The sequence below is a fragment of the Semicossyphus pulcher genome, unplaced genomic scaffold, assembly GCF_022749685.1.
Source record: "Semicossyphus pulcher isolate SPU_LCO1_2020_fin unplaced genomic scaffold, fSemPul1.0.p SCAF_1, whole genome shotgun sequence".
Lineage (NCBI taxonomy): Eukaryota > Metazoa > Chordata > Actinopteri > Labriformes > Labridae > Semicossyphus > Semicossyphus pulcher.
The window spans coordinates 3,405,985-3,427,828 of record NW_027211603.1 but is presented as its reverse complement, the minus strand read 5'-3'; the positions used below and the strand labels follow the sequence as shown (position 1 = coordinate 3,427,828).

At 39.9% G+C, this 21,844-nt stretch overlaps 3 protein-coding genes across 4 annotated transcripts in view; 2 read left to right on the top strand and 1 right to left on the bottom strand.

Moving 5' to 3' along the window:
* Positions 1-9,954, bottom strand: part of LOC138597182 (Golgi apparatus protein 1-like) — a 28,178-nt gene extending 18,224 nt beyond the window's left edge. Inside the window, exon 1 of the mRNA XM_069668784.1 lies at positions 9,625-9,954. Coding sequence (XP_069524885.1) covers positions 9,625-9,954 — 330 coding nt within the window. The remainder of the gene's footprint in view (positions 1-9,624) is intronic.
* Positions 9,955-10,883: 929 nt separating this feature from the next.
* Positions 10,884-15,210, top strand: LOC138597279 (troponin I, fast skeletal muscle-like). Of its 2 annotated transcripts, XM_069668899.1 has the most exons (7): positions 10,884-10,993; positions 12,242-12,268; positions 12,355-12,391; positions 13,501-13,629; positions 14,396-14,485; positions 14,733-14,909; positions 15,124-15,210. In XM_069668899.1, the coding sequence occupies exons 1-7, from the start codon at positions 10,884-10,886 to the stop codon at positions 15,208-15,210; spliced, it is 657 nt and encodes a 218-aa protein (XP_069525000.1). The 2 variants fall into 2 exon arrangements, with proteins under 2 accessions (XP_069525000.1, XP_069525076.1); XM_069668975.1 differs by lacking the exon at positions 10,884-10,993 and having other exon boundaries at positions 12,194-12,268.
* Positions 15,211-16,205: 995 nt separating this feature from the next.
* aph1b (APH1B gamma secretase subunit) lies at positions 16,206-21,586 on the top strand. Its single transcript, XM_069658010.1, has 6 exons — positions 16,206-16,488; positions 17,610-17,780; positions 18,665-18,738; positions 19,123-19,245; positions 19,437-19,564; positions 19,951-21,586. Exons 1-6 carry the CDS (start codon positions 16,376-16,378, stop codon positions 20,116-20,118), a joined length of 777 nt encoding a protein of 258 aa, XP_069514111.1. The 5' UTR covers positions 16,206-16,375; the 3' UTR covers positions 20,119-21,586.
* Positions 21,587-21,844: the final 258 nt, after the last annotated feature.

Below are 21,844 nucleotides of genomic sequence, written 5' to 3'. Positions count from 1 at the left end.
AGACACAAAAAGAAACAAGTCAAATGTGTTTCTTTGTCAGGTGAACAATTCTGAAGAAATCGACACAAAAGTTAAACAAAAAAAACCTTTTTCTCCTGAGGGAATTGTTTGCGATTAGCTTTCCAGCTTCCTGACTTTTAACTATTTGCTGATATTTGTTGTCATTAAGAAAAGTAGATAAGAGGGTTTTGTTTTCGGACTGTTCCGACCCAACTCGTGTTGGGAGAGGGACGCAACATAAAAAGTTGTTTTTGGTTAAAGCAAAAGTTAGTTATTTAACAAAGAAGTAAAATTGGTTGATAATAACAAAAGGTGAAACTGTAACTGAAGGGCCTGTGGATGCTGCTCAAGTCAATAAATAAGGAGGAGTCTAAACTACGGATACATGTATGCCCATCGGCAAATAAGGTGACATGCGCCGATGGCAGAAGCCAATGTTTTTATTATTTAACTGCTTTAATGGTGGAGTAAATTTAATTGTAACATAAAAGTATTTATGTTTTCAGAAAGATCTTTGTTAGGCCATGTGAGCACCTAAAAGTTTGCACTCTGACCGGGTGATTCTAAAAGAGGCTCAAGAGATTATTTTTATGTGAAAGCAGTTTAAAGAAAAAGATGTATTTTTTTTATAATCTAAGTTAATTGTGGCCCCTGATCCAGACGGGGGCATTCATAATTACAAAAATACAGTTATTGAAAAAAATCATCAACATCAGCCATCGGCAAAATTGTTGTTTTAAACATCGGTATCGGTATCGGCCCTGATTTTCTAAATCGAGCATCCCTACTCCAAACTAGAGTTTAAAAAACATCTCTCTATTAAGTGACGTGACTATTGAGAAATGAAACCTAACTACCCTTAACTAACAAAACTAAACAAGTGAACCAGCATCCCCAAACCTAGTGTGTATGAGTGTGTCCTCTCGTGACTGGTGGATCGTTTAGGTTGCGCACCAATCGAGCTGCTTCAGCCGGCAGCACAGGAGGACGCAGGGTTCTGAGCTAACTTTATTTCCCAAGGAGTGCATGTGAAGAATGTGAAGAACGTTCAAGTAAGAGCGAGTTTATTTACTATTTACTATATACATTTAGAAGGCACATGTATATAGATGTATACCGCCACCTACTGTACCGGAGTGTAACATCAGGGCTTTACAGACTTCAGGTTAAAGAAACAGACAAAAAACAATCTTACAAAGAGAGCAGTGCAGCATTCCCTCATTATCATACTGACTTTTTGCAGCGTTCACCTTTCTCTCACTTGACTCGGCTGCGTCATCACAGATAACTCTCCTATGATTGGCCTATTGTGGCTTTTGGGATGTGGGACTTGTAGTTTTTGAACGCAGGCGGGAAAAGATTATGGCAGGTGGTTATCTTTACTCGCACACTGTGCTCGTAAATTATTTTTCCAGTTCGCACACGCCTACTTTACGGGGTAAATGTGAGAAATGCTCGCACTGTTGAGCCCTGGGATGATATATCCTGCCAAGAGGACACACACACACACATGCACGCACACTCAATGGTCCCCTGACAAAAACAGAGATAAAAGGGATGTTGTGTAATTGTGTGAGACAGTGATAGCAGAGTGCATTTCCTGAACTGTCCCTTTAGCTTCCACTAAAAAGACCATCCAGCCTCTGATTCAAGGGGGGGAAATAGAACCAATATCCTCCCAAAGTGACATTTTAACTGTAGTTTAAAAAGAACAAAGCAGCAGAAGATCTGCTCCGACTCTCCCACAACATCCTCGACAATCAGAGGAGACACAGCGGGAGCGGCTCTTCACATCACTCTGCAGAGAAAAGACATGAAAGCGCCTCGTGTTAACTCTGCTCTGCCCACGGGAACAAAGACAAGAAAAGACTCCTCCTGACTTTAAACTGTCATTTCCACTAACTGTTTCAGAGACAGAGGAACAAGTGTAATGAGGAAACAAAGCCTCCGCGGCCTCTTTGATAAAAACTACCAATTAGTAAGACGATGAGTCGTTAATTAATGAGGAATTGTTCACATGATCAAAGCTGTTAGAAACAAGTCAGATCAGACTGAAGTGATAACAGAGGCGCTGTGTCGGGCTGAGGGGAAGGCTAATGTGACAATAAACCTCGGGGATAATGTGATACACACAAGACCAAACGTCAGCCTCTGTACGCTGAAGCTAACAAAAGCTTTATTGTGTTTTACAGTTGTTGCTTCTACAGAAGTTCTTGGTGGTCTGCAGCACCAGACCGTACCAACGTCCTTTAATCTATGATTACAGTCACATGACTGCGTGTGCCATGTGAAGGACAAATCTGCAGCACAAAGAGAGTTCGAGCCTCTTCAAGAGATAGATTATGATTTACTGTAAAGGTTCGATCTTATTAACGAGGAAACAAACGGCTCTAATGAATCAAACTCAGCTGGTGAGAATGTGGAGCATTGAGCAGAGAAGAGGAGATATTTCCCTCAAGAGTTGGTGGAGCCCAAAGCAGAGCTAAAAGAGAGATTATCGGATCAGGAGGACAGAAACACGACTTTAAACTTGTTTTTGAGTGAGACGTAACCATTACAGGAGACTACATTACTCTCATTACATGAGAGCGTTGATAGTCCTAGCTTATCCTCCTGAATGACAGGTCACTGACTTGTCAATCACAATGTAGCCGCCCCCTAAAGCTTTCCCTAAATAAAGTAATATTTTCATTTATATAAATGTCTGTTCAGTCACTATCTATCACCGAATGATTTAAGACAATGGTGATTGAGCCTATGGCCCACTGATGAAAGCCTTTGCATTTGCATTATATAGTATTATTACAAACTGGGTGTCTGTGGAGACTTCACAAACAGCGCCAAGTTAGTGACGCGTTTTCCATCAGCCAGCAGTGGTTGGTCTGCCAGAGAGGGTAGGCGGAGCTAAGCGGCTGCTTTTCCGCTCTCTGCAAGTGTTGCGAGTAAACAGTAATCTACTATGGCTGAACAAACACAGAAAAGATGGATGACTACAGATACAACTTCAACAAGAAGTGAAAATCCAAAGAACAAGAAACAAACTCGACGCTCAGATGAAGCAAACAGTCTGAAAAGGAAAGCGACCGTCAGCCAGGACCCAAGTCTTAATCTGCTCTGATAAATGAACCCCCTGCTTGTCAAATGTGGTCACTTGTGGCTGAAAAACCAACAGAGTGAGCTAAAATGCTAAAGTCAAGGTTTCAGAACAGCAGTCCACAAACAAACAGGTGACTTCATGTCAGCTTCGTCGTACAACGCTGTACAAACAAAGTGACAGTCAGCATCCTTATGAAGTGAAAGCAACCGAGTCAGTCAAAGAGGAACTGTGTGCTGCACAGACAGAAATAAACTCTGCAGACTGAAGCTGCTCTTCAGTCGATGGCAGTGTTACCAAACACTGTCAGTCAGCAGCCAGAAGGTGACAAACCGACTAATGACCAGCTGGAAACGTCCTCAGGCGCGTTTGTCTGTGCACGGCGACTTCCTGTGCAGCAGTTAGTTTGTCACTGCGGCGCTGGCTCTCCAACGTCTATCAAGTGTCAGATATCAGAGCTCAGACCACCACATATAAATACTGAAACACTGCACGGTAACCACACGCTGCTGGGTAACAGTGGCTGTGTGTGTGTGTGTGTGTGTGTGTGTGTGTGTGTGTGTGTGCGTGTCGGGGGGGTGTCTTCATCCAGAGAATAGGCAGATTTATAAGAGTCATTTAACTCTTCAGGAGGCCACAGCTGTTATAGAGTCGAAGCGATGTAATTATCTCAGTGTAGAGGACATCGCTCAGGGTTGGTAGAGGAGTGTGTGTGTGTGTGTGTGTGTGTGTGTGTGTGTGATTGACGTCAGCATGGTGGAAGGGAAGGAGGCTGACGTCAGTATGGTGCTCAGGTACCAGGGTAAGACTCAGGTTGTTCACAGACATGTCAATCCTTTTTTCACACACACACGTTATATTTTATTTTATGTGTTTTTATGAATACATAAGATTTGTCAACGTTTACCACCTCTTCAATGAGGACAGATTTATTATTCAGTCTCTCCGGGATTTCACAGCAGTTTCTGTGACTGTTGCAGCCAACAAAGCCAGTGACACATCCACTGTGAGCAACTGGGACCAACGCTACAATACAGCCATCTATTGGCTGAGTGAGATGACATCACTTCCTGTTGATTTCAGTGTCAGGACTCCAAATGAAATGTGTAAAAACTGAATGACACTGAAGTCAGTAGCCGTGAAATGAATATTTTGAACATCAAAGAAGTGACGGACATGACTTCACGCTTGAGTGCAAAGAGGACATTTGTGGAAAGTTGAGGCAGTTGGTTGAATTTGCGTGACTTCCTGGAGGGACTGATTATTGTAACTGTTTCCGATACTGTCATTTATTTTCGACTGGTGCGTCACTGGAGTTATTTTACATTTATATCTCTAAAGGGAAACATCATTGTAACCTGTCACAAACCAAAGATGAATAAGGGCCCGATCAGACAGAGCACGTTTTGCACCGCACTACCTTTTTTGTTGAAGCCTACGGTTAAAGAAAGAGCAGCTCGCTGCGCCTTTTTTTCCTACTGTTGTTAAGGCAACCACCGAATCACAGCTGTCATTAACCTGACTGTTGTATTGTAAACTGACAGAAGGCCCGCCTCTCCTTTCATCCGATTGGACAATCAGAAAAACCGGCCATGACGTTGGTGCTTTTTTTTGCTTTGAGTTGAAGTTTTTTCAACGTGAGGCGCTCAGAGCGGAAAAAACGCGAGGCGCTCTGCAACGCAAAAGCAGCGAGCAAAAAGCGTCTCATTGCAAACAATGACAAAAAGCCCCCAGCTGCTAAAACGTGTTCTGTCTGATCGGACCCTGAATCACCTCACTCTCTACCAACTGTTACCATTGAATATCTATTGCTTTAATTACTTCTAAAGTATTTTATTTTGAAAACCATGTAACTCTGACTACACATGTTTTTTTAATCTGTTTAAGTCACATAAAATTAAAGATTCATAATTTACCTGAACGATGAAACTTCTTCCTCTTGTTTATTTAAACATTTGGATGATACGAATGTCTGACAAAACGTTAATTTACTAAACATTGATTTTTGGTTTCTGAATTTTAATCACATTTGAGCGGCTCGATTTTTATCACAACTCTTCTTTCTAATTATACATTTAACGAGCTGCATTTTCTATAAGAGTTTATAAACCCTACAAAAACAAACAAGTACAGGTTTTAAAATTGCAGCATTTTAAATGACCTGTTAAAAGTAAAATCAATTTCACAAAATATTAACAATATTTCAGTGCTGAGTTCACAGATAATAACTGCTTCCGTACATTTTCACAATTCTGATGACGCAGACTGATTCTAATGACAGTAATGACTCTGCTAGTAACTCTGCTAGTGACTTTGAAGTGTGTGTGTGTGTGTGTGTGTGTGTGTGTGTGTGTGTGTGTGTGTGTGAGTTAAACTGGGTCACCAGACTTGTCCTAAACACATCTGAGGTCCTTTTCTAACAGATCAGAGTCCAAACTCTGACAGGAGGAGAAAACAGACATTAACCAAAACATAACTGCTCTGTAAGTATGTTGGATTTATTATTTTCACAAGTTAGAAATATGAGTATATTCTGAGAAATAACAGCTCAGTTTTTTGGCTTTAAAATGTCATAAAATATATTAAATGGATTCGTTAGTTCCCAAAGCTCATCAAACTGCATGTTTTTTTCAGACCAACAGTCCAAAGACTCAAATATATTCACTTAAAGATCTTATGGGACAAAGAAAAGCCCCAAACCACCCACATGTGAGACGCTGGAGCAGGAGACAGGTCGGCATTTTTGCTTCAAAAATAACTTAAAAATAATTCATCACTTATCAAAATACTCAAACATCACAAACAACACTTCACTAAAGGGGCTTTGCATTGTTGTAAGCTCACGACGCTCTCTGTAATCAGGCCTTCGACTCACATCAGAATAAAACTAAATAACGGGGGAATACAGAGGACGAAAGACCCAGGAGGAGCACCAGAGGAGGGATCCTCTTCCAGACCAACAGACACACAATAGATGAGTCCTGACAGGCATGTAATTTGTTTGCTTGTTCGTGTTTCTACCAGCTGAGGAACACTGCTAAACTGCGGCTCAGTGAGTCCCCAGCTGAGAGGGAGATGATTATTCATGAGCTTGTTTGCTTTTATTTATAAGTGATGAAAAGTGCCGCTGCCAAGCCGCTGATCAGGTCCTGCAAAAAGTCTCATGGAACAATGATTTTTGATTTCTTTTCACTGACTTGTAATCAAATCTGATCTTATATAGAGCCATGCATGGTGCCTAAACATCTAGAGATGCTTGGAAGGAGACTTTTGTGGTTGCAACACTTTTTGATTTTCATGAAAGGTAAAAGTTAAAAGGCATTATTTGTGAACTTACAATTTATTTAAGGTTATTTCTGTATTTGAAATGTGTACATATTTACGTGTAAACAAAGTGCTTTTAGATTTACACACGTGTATGTTCGGTATTTCCTTTTAAATACAAAATAAATGCACATGATGATGATACTTCAGTAAGACCAATCCATGTTTTGAGGGATGCAGGATAATATAATTACATCATCAGTTTTTGCAAATGCAGAATCAGATACTGACGATGCTCTTATGATGTTTACGTGATGCGAGCCTGCGGCCAATCAGAATATCTATTTAAGCAATATCACATGAGAGGGAGTGACGTTGCACTGAATAACAGCACGGCTGTGATTCGGTCGTAGGCTCGAGGCAGCGGACAATCGCTTTTATGCAACAGTTATACATGCGGCAAATAGCAGTAAACAGTATCAATCAACAACAGATTACTTTTTGCTCCTCCGACTCACCTAGTTCCACAACTTAACCAAAACTGGACTGTTGTTGCCAAGCAACCCAAACATCCTCTGTGACGACAGGTTACCACAGATCAGCTGTTTTTTATCCTGTACATTTTTCTTTTTTTTGTTTTAATGTATCATCAACCAGTGAAATAAGAGTCTGCTGTGTGATTCAGAGGTACCAGCTTGATTAAAGAAGCAGTTCGTCCTTGGAAAAGTCAGTCAGTCAAAGCTGGTGTTCTCTGTAATCGATAGAAGCAATAAAATTTGAAATTGACGCCATAGCTGTGGAGAAAGTTGTACAAACAGCTCGTGGTTTCACCCATTCTACATTCCTACAACACCCTCAAGAATATACCGGTGGATCGTCTAAAAAATCTTCAGGTCTGCAGTCTACATTTCAAACCTGACGATTCTGAATGAGACATGACATGAAAGGCGGGCGTCCAGGATTGAGGAAGTGTTTAGCGAGCTCCCTGGCCTCCGCCAGATGACGCGCTTTACGCAGTCTGGTGGAGGTTTTCCAGGGCCCATTGGAGAAGCGGATAGCGTCCTCCAAAGGCACAAAGCAAAGTTGCATTATTTTCCTACCATAATCGTATTAGCTCCACGTAACAGCATGATAGGACTGAGGTTGAAAATCGGCGAACTGGCCCTTTAATGTAGACATACACGGTCTGCTGTGATGTTAATTAACAGTATTCAGAACACCTGGCTGAGGCGGAGTGATACGCAGAGTGAAAAGTCCCAGTGATGTTGTTCTCTATATCATGGAATGCCTCTTATTCAATCAGATTACTGATTCAGAACTAACTGTTGTATAATGCACATTTACGTACACACTCTAATACAGCAGGTAGCAGCATGCACCATTAGATATGCTACACAGAAATAGATGCATGGCATGTTTTCTTATGTTATCCAGTGAATGTGTTTAGGCATTGTTTTTATCTGCCAGTGGACCATCACAACAAGAGCCTGCATAATAACATGCTGACATCTCTTCAGGAGAGACTTTATAGTGTGAGGAATTAGGCTGGAATAATGATGTGCATTTATAATTTGGCATCAGCAATCAGCAGAAAGTAGTTGGAAAATATTGGCAGCAAAAATCCAAAATTGTGCATTGGAAATTTTGACAAAGAAGCCAGTCTTAGAGATATATTTGGACATATTTGCATCCTAAATCTGGACTATCTGACGATAGCTTTTTTCAATGCTTTCACCTTGGTGTCTGCATTTCCTGTCTGCTGCTCTTGCTTTTATTGTGAAGCATTGTGGGACACCGCCTCTTAAAAGGTGCTACGAACTTGATCACTAGATCTTGTGTTAAAATAACAGACCCAAAACTGTGAAATTACAATGTGGAAAATCACATGGGTCAGTGTTATAAGCTTTCTGTCTGACAGTCTGCACTGTGAGATTTTCTCCGTCTGCACTCCAAAACTGCACGATTTAATTAGATGTAAATTAGTTCTCTGTTGATCGATTGATGAACAAATTAACTGTGTGATTTATGTGAGGTCTAATTTAGCAGCAGAAAACAACCTACTCACATTCACTACCAAACTAAGAGTCAGAAATTAATCTGTGCATGTAGGCGGCAAATCTGAGAACAGACTGCGAGGAGAGGGAAAAAAGGTTTGATTGATTTTTACAACACGAAGACACAAAAGCAGGAAGTGTTTTTAGGTTTAAACTTCACCCTGCAGGTCATGTGAGAGCCAGATGACTGCGCACGCACACACACACTGACTTCACACCTCACTCAGGTTGATAATTACTTCACTGAGGTGGCAGTGAGCAGTTCTTCAGTGCAGAAGTGCAAAACACTAACAAAGACATAGAAAACAAGAGGATCCAAAAACGTGAGAAGCTGGAACAGGAGAATGTTGAACCGCTTTGCTTCTTTAAACACTTAAACGATTGATTGATAGTCAGAATAGGTGCCAATTAATGCCATTGACTCTTATTTAGGTGTTAACTAGTTAATAAAACATCAGCTGAATCTGCTTCTAAAAGCTGTTTTTATTTCACTGCAAGGCGGGTTATTTTTACAAGCTCTCAGGGGATTTTGTTATATTTATTTTCCTTTGTTTAATTTTTAATCTTGCACAAACACAGAACTAAAACGATAAATAAACATAAAAAAACCAGAATATTTTAATAAAACCTTTCAGGAGTAATTTGGAACAACTCTGACTGATGTTGCTTGTTGATAGATCTTTTAATACACCAGACAAATTCTAAATTAAAGACATTAATTTACTTTTATTCTAGTTTATAAATAACGTGAGAATAAATTTGTAATTCTTATCTTGCTTTGTCCTCAAATTTGTTTGGCATCTAAAACCATAATGTGCAAACTTATTACAGCTGTGATTTAAATATGGTGAAGTAAAAGTACAGTAGCCTCGAATCTGTAATAATATAGCTACCAGTGAAAGTGAGTCCGTAAAATAAACACGTTCTAACTCATAATTTCCTCCTATGTTTTTGGTGTTTAAAATATTTGTACTTTATATCGGACAGGTATGAAATCAGGAGGAACATGTGGACTTCTGGTGTATTAAATAGACGTGGTGTGTGTGGAGGCTGCTGCAGGTGAAGCAGCCGTCCATCAGCTGTTCACCTCTGCATCAGTGTCACACAGACAGCCGATGAGGATCTAAAACCACCGGCGCGACACACCCAGCAGACTCCCATCACCTCCAGGGACCGCTGTGAACCCTGCCAGAACGTCCGATTTCCCCTTACCTCTCTGCGGTCCTGCAGGCACTCCAGCACGGCCAGGTTGTTGGTCCAGGTGTGTTTGGGGCAGAGGCGGGTCAGGTCCTCCCGGCAGGCCTCCTCCTCAGACAGCTTCCAACCGGTCGCCCTTCGAGGCTGTGAGGCCCCAGCGGCGGCAGCGGCAGCAGCCGCGGCAGGTGCATCTTTGACCGGGGGATCGGCGACTCTGAGGACGGGCGGGTTGGGCGGCTCGGCCGGGCCGCTTGCTGCCTTCGAGCCGAGGACGGAGCCGAAGCCGCAGAGACACACGGACGATATCAGCAGAAGCAGCAGCTGAGTGCGACTGTACGCCGCCATCTTCACACCACTGTCAAGCTAGTTCTAACAACACTACATCACTTCCGGTCAACGAGTTCATAATAAAATACTTTTTATACCAGACGAAGCACACCACTTCCGGTCATTTTATGAAACATAATATATTATATATATATAATAAGGCACAATGTTACGTTATGTTTTAAAAAAACCGCCCTAGCTTTAAATTTTAACTATGATGGGTTGTGATTTAACATAGATATGTGTATTATGTTTGTTGTTTTTCTTTAATAATTTATTATATTAATGGTAAATGGAGTGTGCTTATATAGCGCTTTTCTAGTCTTTGCGACCACTCAAAGCTGCTCAAAGCTTATATATATATATATGTATATATATAACAACTCAAGTCACTGCTGACTTTTTCTTTATTATAGCAAATTTGAATAATGCTGTTTTTACTAGGAATGGATCGTGTATTTTTTTATGTTCTGTTTCAATACTTTTGCAAATTGCCAAACATTTTTACAAACATTTATTATTATGTTAATATAAAACGTACTGACACAAGTGTTAAAAATAAACAGAAGAGGATCTGTCTTTGACTGTAGGGGGCAAAGGTAGTTTTAAACTGTCTTAACTGCTGTTCCTTTCCTTTCCTGTAGGTGGTGCTGCTTTGCAAGTGTAGAGCTGGACTGAGGATGACTGAACAGCTCCACTGCTCCACCTGTTAAACAAGAGTGCAGGTTGCAGTGTCACTACAGATGTCAACAGTACAGTAGAGTTTAATTACATTAATCCACACTTTAATTTATGTGTGTTCTGGTAAACATATTTATAATTTTCCAGTATTTTCTTTTCACTGTTTACCATTAAATGTTATTTTGGTTTAGTTTTTATTTTGTTTACTGTGTGTGTGTGTGTGTGTGTGTGTGTGTGTGTGTCTCCCACAGTGTTTTGAGCAGCTGATGGGAACCAGTAGGAGCAATAAATCCTCCCAGTTTAGAGCTGACAGTTGCTGGGAGGCTTTTTCAAGTTCACCTCCACCAACACATCCATCTCTCTGTCCGCTCTCCCAGTTAGTTACAACTTCCATGGTATCTTTATTTTATTTTACCGTGATTCAAACACCTCTTTTGATAAGATACATTTGTATTTTATTTGTTCTGAAAGATCCATTTAATTCACCTACTTCTTCTTTTTCTCAAGGTACAGTGCAGTGTGAAATCTAATTTTGACAAAATATAAAAAATGTGTCTGTTATATTTCTTTACATAAATCTTCTTAAACTTCCAATGTCATCAAATTCTTTAAAGGTCGAGCAGCAGTCTTATGGTCGACTTTTACTTTTATTTGTACGTGGTGTATCATTAACCAACATATCTTTCTGTTTCTCTTCTGTGACTGGCTCTCTGCCGAGTTCTCATTACAGTCTGTGAAGGATGAAACGGACAGATGAGCGGAGCAGTCAGCTGTTACAGACTGCAGCTGAGCTGAGTCAGAGGGCAGAAAAATCCCTCCACAGTTCTGGAAACTTAGACTTCACTGTCTTTACATACGGATCTGGCAAATGCTGGTTTTATTATCTGTTAAAAAAGCACACATGGATCTCTGTGAATATCTTACTTTGTTTACTTATAGCAGAGTTTATTGATGAATTACCCTTTTGCTAGATTATTACCAACTTCAACCTCCTTTTAGCCACGTCTACCTCTCATTTATTTCTGAATACAGTATGATGATAATGTAAAGTTCCTTCCTGAGACTTTACTCAGACTTTTATACAAGACAATTAGAAATAAACAAACCTTGAGATACTTCTACATTAGAATATTGATGTTTTTGTCATTGCAGAAAGGCTCTGTAATTCCACCATAATTTTTTATCAAACATTTTTCAAGCAGGAGGAGAGTTGTTGGGGACTATTTTCAGCGGCGGATTAATGGATGATCATGTCAACCCAGTGTGGCTCATTGATGTGTGTTTCTGGACAACAACTGAGCTCTATGACACAGAGGAAGAAGATATGACAAGCAGGGAGCACAAACAATACAACATGTTTAACTATCTGGACTGTAACCACGCAGAGTCCTCGTCACGGTCCCACTTTGTCTAAAGATGCTTCTAGAAGAAAATTCCTGAAGCGTTTGTTTCAGGCTCAGCTGCCGCCATCGACTCCTCTGCCTGGAATTCAACCAACAGCTTCTGGAGACAACTGCTGCTGGTCCACACACACACACACACACACACACACACACACTGAACAAACACCTATAAAGAGACCAGGACGCTGTGGTATTCACATTCATCTCTGTTCTGCATGCAGGAATCAGCTGCTGGTCAGGATGGCGGAGTAAGTTCTGCTCTGAGCTGAGGACGCTTTCTGAATCAAGAAAACTTTGAGACTTAATAATGTTCTTTTCTCTGTTTCTCTAAAAGGAAAAAGATGTCGTTGAGCCGGAGGAATCAGCTCAAGGTAGAGGAAGATGGTGTTGATGGAGGCCTGAAGTTTTTTCATTCGCATATTTAAGATAATGTTTAAAAACTAAAATATAAAGATCACATATTTACTTGTTGCCAGTTGCTTCAGTGGTTCACAACATTTTCTTTTACTTGTGGCCCCTCAAAACAAAGCAATGCCAACTTTTGACCCACTGTCAGTTGTTTTATGTCTTAAAAATTAAAAAATAACTTTTCTTCTGCTAATTTACTTGAAATGGATGGTATTATCGGCTACACGGTGGTGCAGTGGTTAGCGCTGTCGCTTCATAGCTAGAAGGTTCCCAGTTCGAATCCTGGTTTGGATGTAAGGGGCCTTTCTGTGTGGAGTTTGCATGTTCTCCATGTGCATGCGTGGGTTCCCTCTCTACTCCGGCTTCCTCCCACAATCCAAAGACATGCTCGTTAGGTTCATCTAAATTGGCCGTATGTGTGAATGTGAGTGATACAGATAATGGATGGATGGATGGTTATAACAAGTGGACAGCCACCATGATGCTTGTCTGGTCTCCTTAAAAGTTAATCCATCAAGATATCTAAAAAAAAGTAGGATGTTCATGAAACTGGATATTTCCTGTGACCAACAAGTTATGCAGAAATCTCTCTCAGATGTATTTTATATAAACGTCGCCGCCCTTTCCTCTATAAATAAGAGAAATCGATGGCTCCTCCACAGATGACTTCATGAGTTTCCCTCTAGTTTCGCCCTCAGGTTAAAATGTCATTGTGTAAACATTACAATATAAGAGCTGAATCATCCTCCTCCTGCCACCTCCAGCTTCTCCGCAGGAGATGCATTCTCTGTATTATATTATGTAAAACTTAATATTTCTAATATCTTTTTAGACATTTGGGGACATCATCATGTTCTCCGGGTAATTGTGATGTTTTAATATTTTCTTACAAAACAATGAAAAATTAATCATAATATTTCAACAGTTGCAGCAGTAAACAGACTAAAAAACATCCAGATATTATAACAGTTCTTATTAAAAAAGATTAATAAAATATGAATCAGAAGTGGGGTATTTACATGAAGACAGAAAACATGAGGATAAATCTCCCTCCTCCTCCTCTTCCTCTCAGAGCTTGCTGCTGCAGATCGGGGAGGCGATGCTGGAGGAGGAAGCGCAGGAGGCTGAGAAGGAGAAGATGAAGTACATGGAGGAGAGCTGCCCCTCTCTCTCCGTCCCAGGCTGCATGCAGGACCTGCAGGTAAACCCACAACCTGATGGCTGTTTAGTATGGAAGCCCAATTCTGCCAGTAAAGAAATACTAAGATAAAACTTACAGTGATATTAAAGATATCCCCATGGTTAGTCAAAATTATGAGATAAAGAGTCCAAATAATGAGATAAAAGGCAAAATTATGAGGTAAAAAATTACTATTATGAGAAAAAAAATTGAATTCCTAACATTTAAAAGTCAAGATTGTGAGTTACAGGAGCAGTTTGTCTGTCGGAGGCGGGCGTCCAGGATTGAGGAAGTGTAGTTTAGCGAGCTCCCTGGCCTCCGCCAGATGGCGCGTTTTACGTAGTCTGGTGGAGATTTTCCAGGGCCCATTGGAGAAGAGGATAGCGTCCTCCAAAGGCACAAAGCAAAGTTGCATTATTTTCCTACCATAATCGTATTAGCTCCACATAACAGCATGATAGGACTGAGGTTGAAAATCGGCGAACTTTAATATGTTAATTCTATGGGATAAAATGTTGAAATGATGACATGAAGTCATGATGTCGAGGGTTACCAAAAGCTTTGTTAGATTATTTGAGATAGATAGATTAATTTGTATGCTTAGCGGTACCACCAAGTGGCCAAAAGAAGAGAGAAAAAAATAAAGAAAAAATTATCAATAAATGCATCTTTAATTATATACTTAAAATATTGAAAGAATGGATCCTTACTTACTGAGTTACTCATGTTTGTTATTAAAGTTTCTAACAGCATTATAAAAACTCATCTCGCTCTGTTATAACTCCAGGAGCTGTGCCGGAAAGTTCACAAGCAGATTGATCTGGTGGACGAGGAGAGATACGACATGGAGAACAAAGTGACAAAGTCCAACAAGGAGGTGAGTCTTTGAAGGTTTCTTTGTATCATCCTGTGGCATGTTTCATACAAGCAAAACGGTGTATTCTTGGCAGTCAGGTTTTTTTCTGTTTTAATACTTAAAATATATTTAGGCTGCAAAGTTTTACAAAGCTACTAATCATTTTTAAGGTTGGGATACACTCTGAAGACATCTCATGGGATTTAAGCAGACTTAAGATTTTTATAAACACACACAAACACCTGTCAGTAACTGTGATCTCCGTCAGATCGACGACCTGAAGTTGATGGTTCAGGATCTGAAGGGGAAGTTTAAAAAGCCGGCTCTGAAGAAGGTGCGGATGTCTGCAGACGCCATGCTGGCCGCTCTGCTGGGCTCCAAACACAAAGTGTCCATGGACCTAAGAGCCAACCTGAAGCAGGTCAAGAAGGAGGTGAAAGAGGAGGTGCGTGCTTCAGGTTTTACATTAGACACAGACTGATAATTACAGCGTGATTTCATTTTTATTTTGATTTAATTGATGATTCTAGTTCTTCTGAATTCTGTGGTTTCATCTCTCACAAAACATACTTCTTCAAGAGAAGTATTATAAAAGGTCTTACCATGTGTTATTAGTAAATTGCATCTATAGCTTCACTCTGCATGTGCTTCTGTAACAGGAGATGGGAACAGGCGACTGGAGGAAGAACATCGAAGACAAAGCCGGCATGGACGGCAGGAAGAAGATGTTTCAGACAGATGCTTAAACATCTGTATTACTGTGCTGTTGATCGGCATCGTTCATTTCTGTGTATTATGTGAGTCGTCTGTGTTGGAAATTTGTATAAATGATGAAAAGAATAAATCATGTGATGTTTTTGTGTGTTTGTTTCGATAAATAATGAAATAGAAATAGGGCTCTACAGAACACAGACTGCAAGTGCTGCACAGTACATGGTTAAATAAAGATGGACACATTTTAGGACTACTAATCTTAAACAGTATAACAGACAAATATTTAAGAAGTACTGGGCTTCATTAAAAACCGACTTTTATTGATTTAAATGCATAAGCTTGATATTGACAGTAGTAATAGTAGATTTTTAAAGGGCCGAACAGATTTACACTTTAATCCTTTACTTTCAGAGCTTGTCAAATGCTGTTCTGTCAGTGGACCTTTGGAGCTGCAGAACTCCAGGCTTTTAATGTGTCAATCAGTTTGCTACATAATTTAGACACAGATGTGTTTGGGAATATGCATCTCTTAAGCATGACTTAAAAGCTTGAAGATGAGTCCAACATTAGAGTGGTAAGAATCTTATTTTTAAAACATTAATTAGGCTATTTCAAGAATATCACAAAAAGTTTTCCCAAATGATCTGTGTACTAAGAAATGTACTTATGAAAAGGTGAAAACTGGTTTATAATTAGGACTTTTGTTAACTCTGCACGGAACTGAACCTCATACCATATACAAATATGCTAGCTAGATAGTAGCCTAAAACTTCTCTTATATCTGTATACGAAATAGCTCATATACTGTATTTCTACACTCTAAAAAGTGTCGAATAAAAAAATAAAATAAACAATTTAAATGTACATACAGGTAAGTAATACAATAGAGTTCTGTTATATACTGTTTCTCCGATTTTAAGAAGATTTCATGATTTATATCATGTTAACGTACTTACTTCCTTTTTCAATAAAGTTTTTAAGGGAAACGTTTTTTTCTCTCGGGTCACGTGAGAGCATGTGACGTCACGAGAAGCTAGGATACACTGGTGGAAGTAGAGGGAACTCGCCCATCAGACACAATAGCTAGGCTAGGATTTAAAAAAATAATCTCAAACATAGGAAAATTACCTTTTACGGAACAAGACAAGGCGCTTTAGGTCGCGCTACTGGCTGCTGATTCCCCCACAAAGAGCCAAAATGACGGCGGCGGTGTTTTTCGGCTGCACCTTCATCGCTTTCGGCCCAGCCATCGCTCTGTTCCTGTTTACTATCGCCCGGGAGCCGCTGAGGGTCATTTTCCTCATTGCAGGGTAAGAATGTAATTCTATAAATAAAAACAGGGTGATAATAAACACATCTTTAACCAAGCTAAGTGAAAATTACGCTACTGTCGTGTTTAATTAGATAAAACAACCTTTATGAGGGCTAGTTGCTAGCTTACAAACCGCTTCCATTAGTTAGCTAGCTAACTGTTAGTGCTAGTTTCCATTTTCGGACAACCTTTTAAATGAGCTAAGTTAGTTTCTTTCTTATCCCTCGTATAACCCAATTGTCCACATTCCAGGCTTGTCCTTACACTTGAACACTAACTACAGAAACACCACAAAATCATACTGAAGAAGTCTTTTCCAACTTCATCAATTGCCAGTCCTTTATAATATGTAGTGCCTATTTATTCACTGTTTAAGAAAATAAATCAAAAATCTGTAATATAATAATATAGTGTCTGTGTGTGTATATATATATATATATATGTATATGTGTGTGTGTGTGTTTTGGGAGTGGTGGCATCGTTAAGTCTTTGTTTCCCATCTCTCAAACATGAATAGTTATTGTGTTTTATCTATTGGTTATTCGACTGTTGTTCTGACAAAACCACCTGAGGATGTCACACTGGCAAATTGAGACGAACATCACACAGTTTATGGATAATCATCAATTCATTGGCATATTAGTTACGTTTTAAATGACCAGGGCCTACAAAGGCCTCATGTACTCCTACGAGAGTATCTGTCTTTTTGGTCAAAAAGTGAATACGGTGAATACCCTATTGCCAACTGTTGAACATTTTTTAACATTATAAGGCCGCATATACATTCAGTGGCACATTCAATAGGGCATGCTTAATAATCACATAGAAACAAGTCAACAGTGACATCAGGGAACATCTGAAAATATACATGCACTTGACAAAATGCAAAATCAGGAGTTGCCAGGCCAAACAACAATGAAAGCATTCTTATCACATTCATACAGGGTTAGAAGTATACTGCTGTTTCTAATAATAATATATATTTATTTCCCACACTGGTATCAGAGATGTAATTGATATCAGCCAATACTCAGGTCTTGGTATTAATATCTTAAAGCAAAAAAGGTATCAGAATGTCTCTACAACTAATTGTGTACTTGTTTTTTTCCCCCCACACAGGGCGTTTTTCTGGCTGGTGTCTCTGCTGCTGTCGTCTCTGGTCTGGTTCATCTCGGTACAGATCAGTAATAAGGAGAGCGCCGCGCAGCAGAAAGGTCTCCTAATCTTCGGTGTGGTGCTGTCCGTCCTGCTGCAGGAAACCTTCCGCTTCGCCTACTACAAGCTGCTGAAGTAAGTCGCCGCCACACATTCTTCCATCACATTCTTCATTGTACAGTTTTATGTTATGTTATTATGACAGAAATTAACCTTCAGATTTTGAGTGTCTTCAGACAGCAATGTTATTGCCAGTGTCGAGATAACTGTGAGACGTTTAACATGACTGAGGGAGAGCTGTAAATGTAAACATAAGTAAACATAATCATGACCTGATGGCAGAAACACTTGATCAGCTCAGAGCAAATATTTGGACTGCTTTAGATTAATTGCACACAGTTCATTCTCTAAGCGAAGTATTACAACAAATGCATATTAACAAGTTTTTAATAACTGAAAATGATGCAATACGTGCTCAATTGAAAGCCATTAGAAGTACAACTGTAGAATAAACCTTGTTTCTTTGTTTTCGAAGATCTCTCTGCAGCTGTACACACGGACTTCTATGATTTTTACTTACTCCCTTTCTTTTCACAACATACATATTAAAACCCTGCTTTAAAGGAGCTTGTAGTCTGGATTTAGGACACTGCACCGTTATTGAACACCAGCAGCCACCAGAGGCCACTGAGGTTTAATAATCTTATCCTGCAGTGAAATGAAAGGCCTGTGCTGCACATCAAGACTCCTAAAAAAATTTAACATAAGGTCAAAAAACGAACCTCTGCACTCTCTCCTCATTGTTTTCACACCTTGAGCAGTTGTTTCCCAGCGTGTTTGTCTGCTCTGGCTAAGTTTGTTCCAGTTTCCCACCTTTTTTGTCGTTTTCTGTTAAGGTTCATTCGTATCATCTTCGACTAACTGACACACATATTTTCTTTTGATGGGTTTTGTTAACAGCGTACAGTGAAACCAGTGAATAGATGTTGATGTGTGTGTGTTTTTGTGTTTTGCTGCAGGAAAGCAAATGAAGGCCTCCTCACTCTCAGTCAGGAGGAAACCATGCCGATCTCCATACGGCAGCTGGCCTACGGTACAAACACACAGTTGACACTTCACACCTTTACCTGTTGAACTTTTTACACAACACTGACGAACACTGACTTTTGAACGTTCTTTAAAAGAGGCACTTAGTTTGCTTCTCATGGTAGTACTCAGCCTGTAAATACAGTTGTGGTTCAGAATTGTTCAATGGAAAGCATACATAGTAAACCTTGGTTAACTTTCTGAGTAAGGTCCGGACCAAAGCTGTCAGGTGTGAAAGCACCCTAAATTACTGCACTTTCCTCTCACTCCAGTGCTGATTTATCTGTGATAGAATGAAATCTGCTGATTTTATTGGCCATGGCGATGCATTAGTCACATTCTGGTGTATAATGTAGCGGTTGGATAAAACACTCCTCTGGTATTGTCTTAGTGTCCGGCCTCGGCTTCGGCTTCATGAGTGGAGCTTTCTCGGTGGTGAACATCCTGGCTGACTCTGTGGGGCCGGGAACTGTCGGGATCCATGGAGACTCACAGCACTACTTCCTGTCCTCAGGTACCAATGCCCTCAGAGAGTTTTAACAGCATTTAAAAAAGACAAATGAAACCGCTGTTAGCTACTTTGCTTTTAGGATGGATGTGTCTTTGTCCTCCCCAAACATAAATATGACAAAACAGGCATATACTGTCTAAGTCTGTAAATTCTTAGGGCCTTCTGTACTCCATGTAACACTTTTCCATTTCCAGCCTTCATGACCATGGCCATCATCCTGCTCCACATGTTCTGGGGCGTCGTCTTCTTTGACGCCTGTGAGAAGCAGCGCTGGTGGGCGGTGGCTGCCGTCGTCATCAGTCACCTCATCGTTGCCTGTCTGGTGAGTGTTGCTGCAGGTGGAGGTACAGGACGATGATGCCTGTTGCTTTAGCCAAATTAAACAAAATAAATTGCACTACTTCAAACAAATGAAAAGTTCACATTCATTCCGAGTGGAGTGCTTCCTGGTTCTGCATATTTACATTTAAAATCAGGAAGCGAGTGAGCGACTTGTGGATATTGATTGACTATTTTTAGCAGGGAAAAAACTACCAATTTGACGGCTAATATTTGTTTTTGCAAAGTCTTTATGCACGAAAATGACATTGCAAAATCTGCTTTTCTGAACAATAAGTCTCTTTAAATGATATGAAACACTTCAGGCATAAAAGTTTCAAAAAGCTTCTTGATTTGTGCTGATATCCGTTTCTCCTCTACGTCATACAGACCTTCCAGAACCCCCAGTACGTTGCCAGTCTGGTTCCCACCTACGTCATCTTGTTCCTGATGGGCGTCTGGGCCTTTTACTCGGCCGGCGGTTCCCTAAGGAACCTCAAACTCTGTCTCACCTGCAAAGACAAGGACTTCCTGCTGGCCAACCACCGGCCCAGATAACGTAGCACGCCAGGCAGTGTGCAGGACTCTCTATCCAAAGATCACTGAGTTCACACACACACACATACACACACATAACACACACACTGATCACAGCAAAAAGGGAGTGTCAAATCTCTGTTAATCTGCTGTTTCACTGAAGTCTCAAATCTTAGAAGTAAAAAAAGTGGAAAGTTCTTGATGGAAAGCTACAAAGATGGGAGATCATTTTGATTTCTGTGCAGCTCAGAAGATCAGTTTGTTAGATATCTTTAGCACCTCATCAGGCTGAAAAAAATCATCCTATGTGTGGCTGACAGCGCCCCCTTCTGTTGCCTGATGCTCTTAAAGAAACAACAGACGAACAAACCCTTAAACATGTTTTCAGCTGGCGACACTGCTCACATTCTGTACATACTCTGATGTTTTCAGCTTTTCTGTGTCAAATGTGTTCAATCTTTCAAAGAGTGGACTTTTCATTCATAAACAAAACTCTTTGTGTACATATTTATGCATTTTTAATTCCCTGATGTGTAGATAGTGACAAGTTTTAACCTTTTTTCCAGGTGTGATACTCCGTCTTTAGTCTTTATAAATTTGCCTTTGATTTACAGAAGCCGTGAGGGGACATGACTGGTATTTTTTATTTTGAGCTCACATCTTCATTTTCTCTGTAGGGTTAGCCGACTATACCTTAATCAAAGTTAACACACAGCTATATAGGTAACTTTCATACATTTTCATTTGAGGTCTTTAGTATTTTCTATCTTAGAATAGTGAGTAGAGTTGCAATGATTAGTCACTTAATGAAAATGTAAACTATACAGTAATTTTATCACGCTAAAATGTCAGTAGTTGCTGGCTTGTTCTTGGGATTTACGATCACAGGAAATGGAAAGTCTTTGGTTTTTTTCAGCAGTTGGTTTGACAAAAGATGCAATTAGAAAACATCCATTTGCTCTCTGGGAAATGTGTTGAGCATTTTTCACAATTGCATCAAACGAGTTGTAATAATCATCATAATTGTTTCTTGTAGCCCAAATAAGGCGAAGAAAAATTTTCATATAACCAAACAACAAGATACTGAACTAAGTACTGTAAGATATAGAAAGTTAAAGAAAATCCAGCTTGGCAGACTGTTCAAATAGTTAATTTCTCCCCCCTCTGTGAACATAAACAAATGCGTATCAATTCATTAATAAGACGGCGAAGAGGTGGAGGTTTTTGGCTTAGTGATCTTTGAATGTTTAATTTCTTTGTTGCCTTTTTAAAGTCATTTTGTGAGCGTGTACAGTTCATGAGAACAATATCAGATATTTTAAAAAATTCCAAACAATGAATGTTTAATTTTGCACCTGACTTTTTTTGTTGTTGTTGTTGCTGTTGATCAACATGTACAGTTTGTAAAATGATTTAGATTATGGTCTTCTGTATTTCATGAGGATGGCATGGATGGATTTCAGAAAGTAGATAAAGTTGTAAATTAAAACCTAGAGAGAGCAGTGCACTCATTTTCAACCTTATTAGATCGTCCTCCCTTAAGCTAATGCAGACTTAAACAACAGCTCTGCAGTAAAACCTTCCTTTATGAATGGTATAATCTCCATTTACAGGGACGTGGATTTCCGGGAAGGCAAGCGTTCTGTCTAAACTACGGTTGTAGTTCGAGTAATATTGACCAATCACGTATCAGCAGGCTGCGGCGTATGCAGGAAAAACGGAGGAGCGCAACAGCAGACGGAACGTA

Coding starts and splice junctions, on each gene's coding strand:
- aph1b (XM_069658010.1), top strand. CDS start 16,376: ATGACGGCGGCGGTGTTTTTCGGCTGCACCTTCATCGCTTTCGGCCCA. Junction 19,246..19,436: donor GCACTACTTCCTGTCCTCAG/GTACCAATGCCC, acceptor TTCCATTTCCAG/CCTTCATGACCATGGCCATC. Junction 19,565..19,950: donor ACCTCATCGTTGCCTGTCTG/GTGAGTGTTGCT, acceptor TACGTCATACAG/ACCTTCCAGAACCCCCAGTA.
- LOC138597279 (XM_069668899.1), top strand. CDS start 10,884: ATGGGAACCAGTAGGAGCAATAAATCCTCCCAGTTTAGAGCTGACAGT. Junction 12,392..13,500: donor GCCGGAGGAATCAGCTCAAG/GTAGAGGAAGAT, acceptor TCTTCCTCTCAG/AGCTTGCTGCTGCAGATCGG. Junction 14,910..15,123: donor AGAAGGAGGTGAAAGAGGAG/GTGCGTGCTTCA, acceptor CTTCTGTAACAG/GAGATGGGAACAGGCGACTG.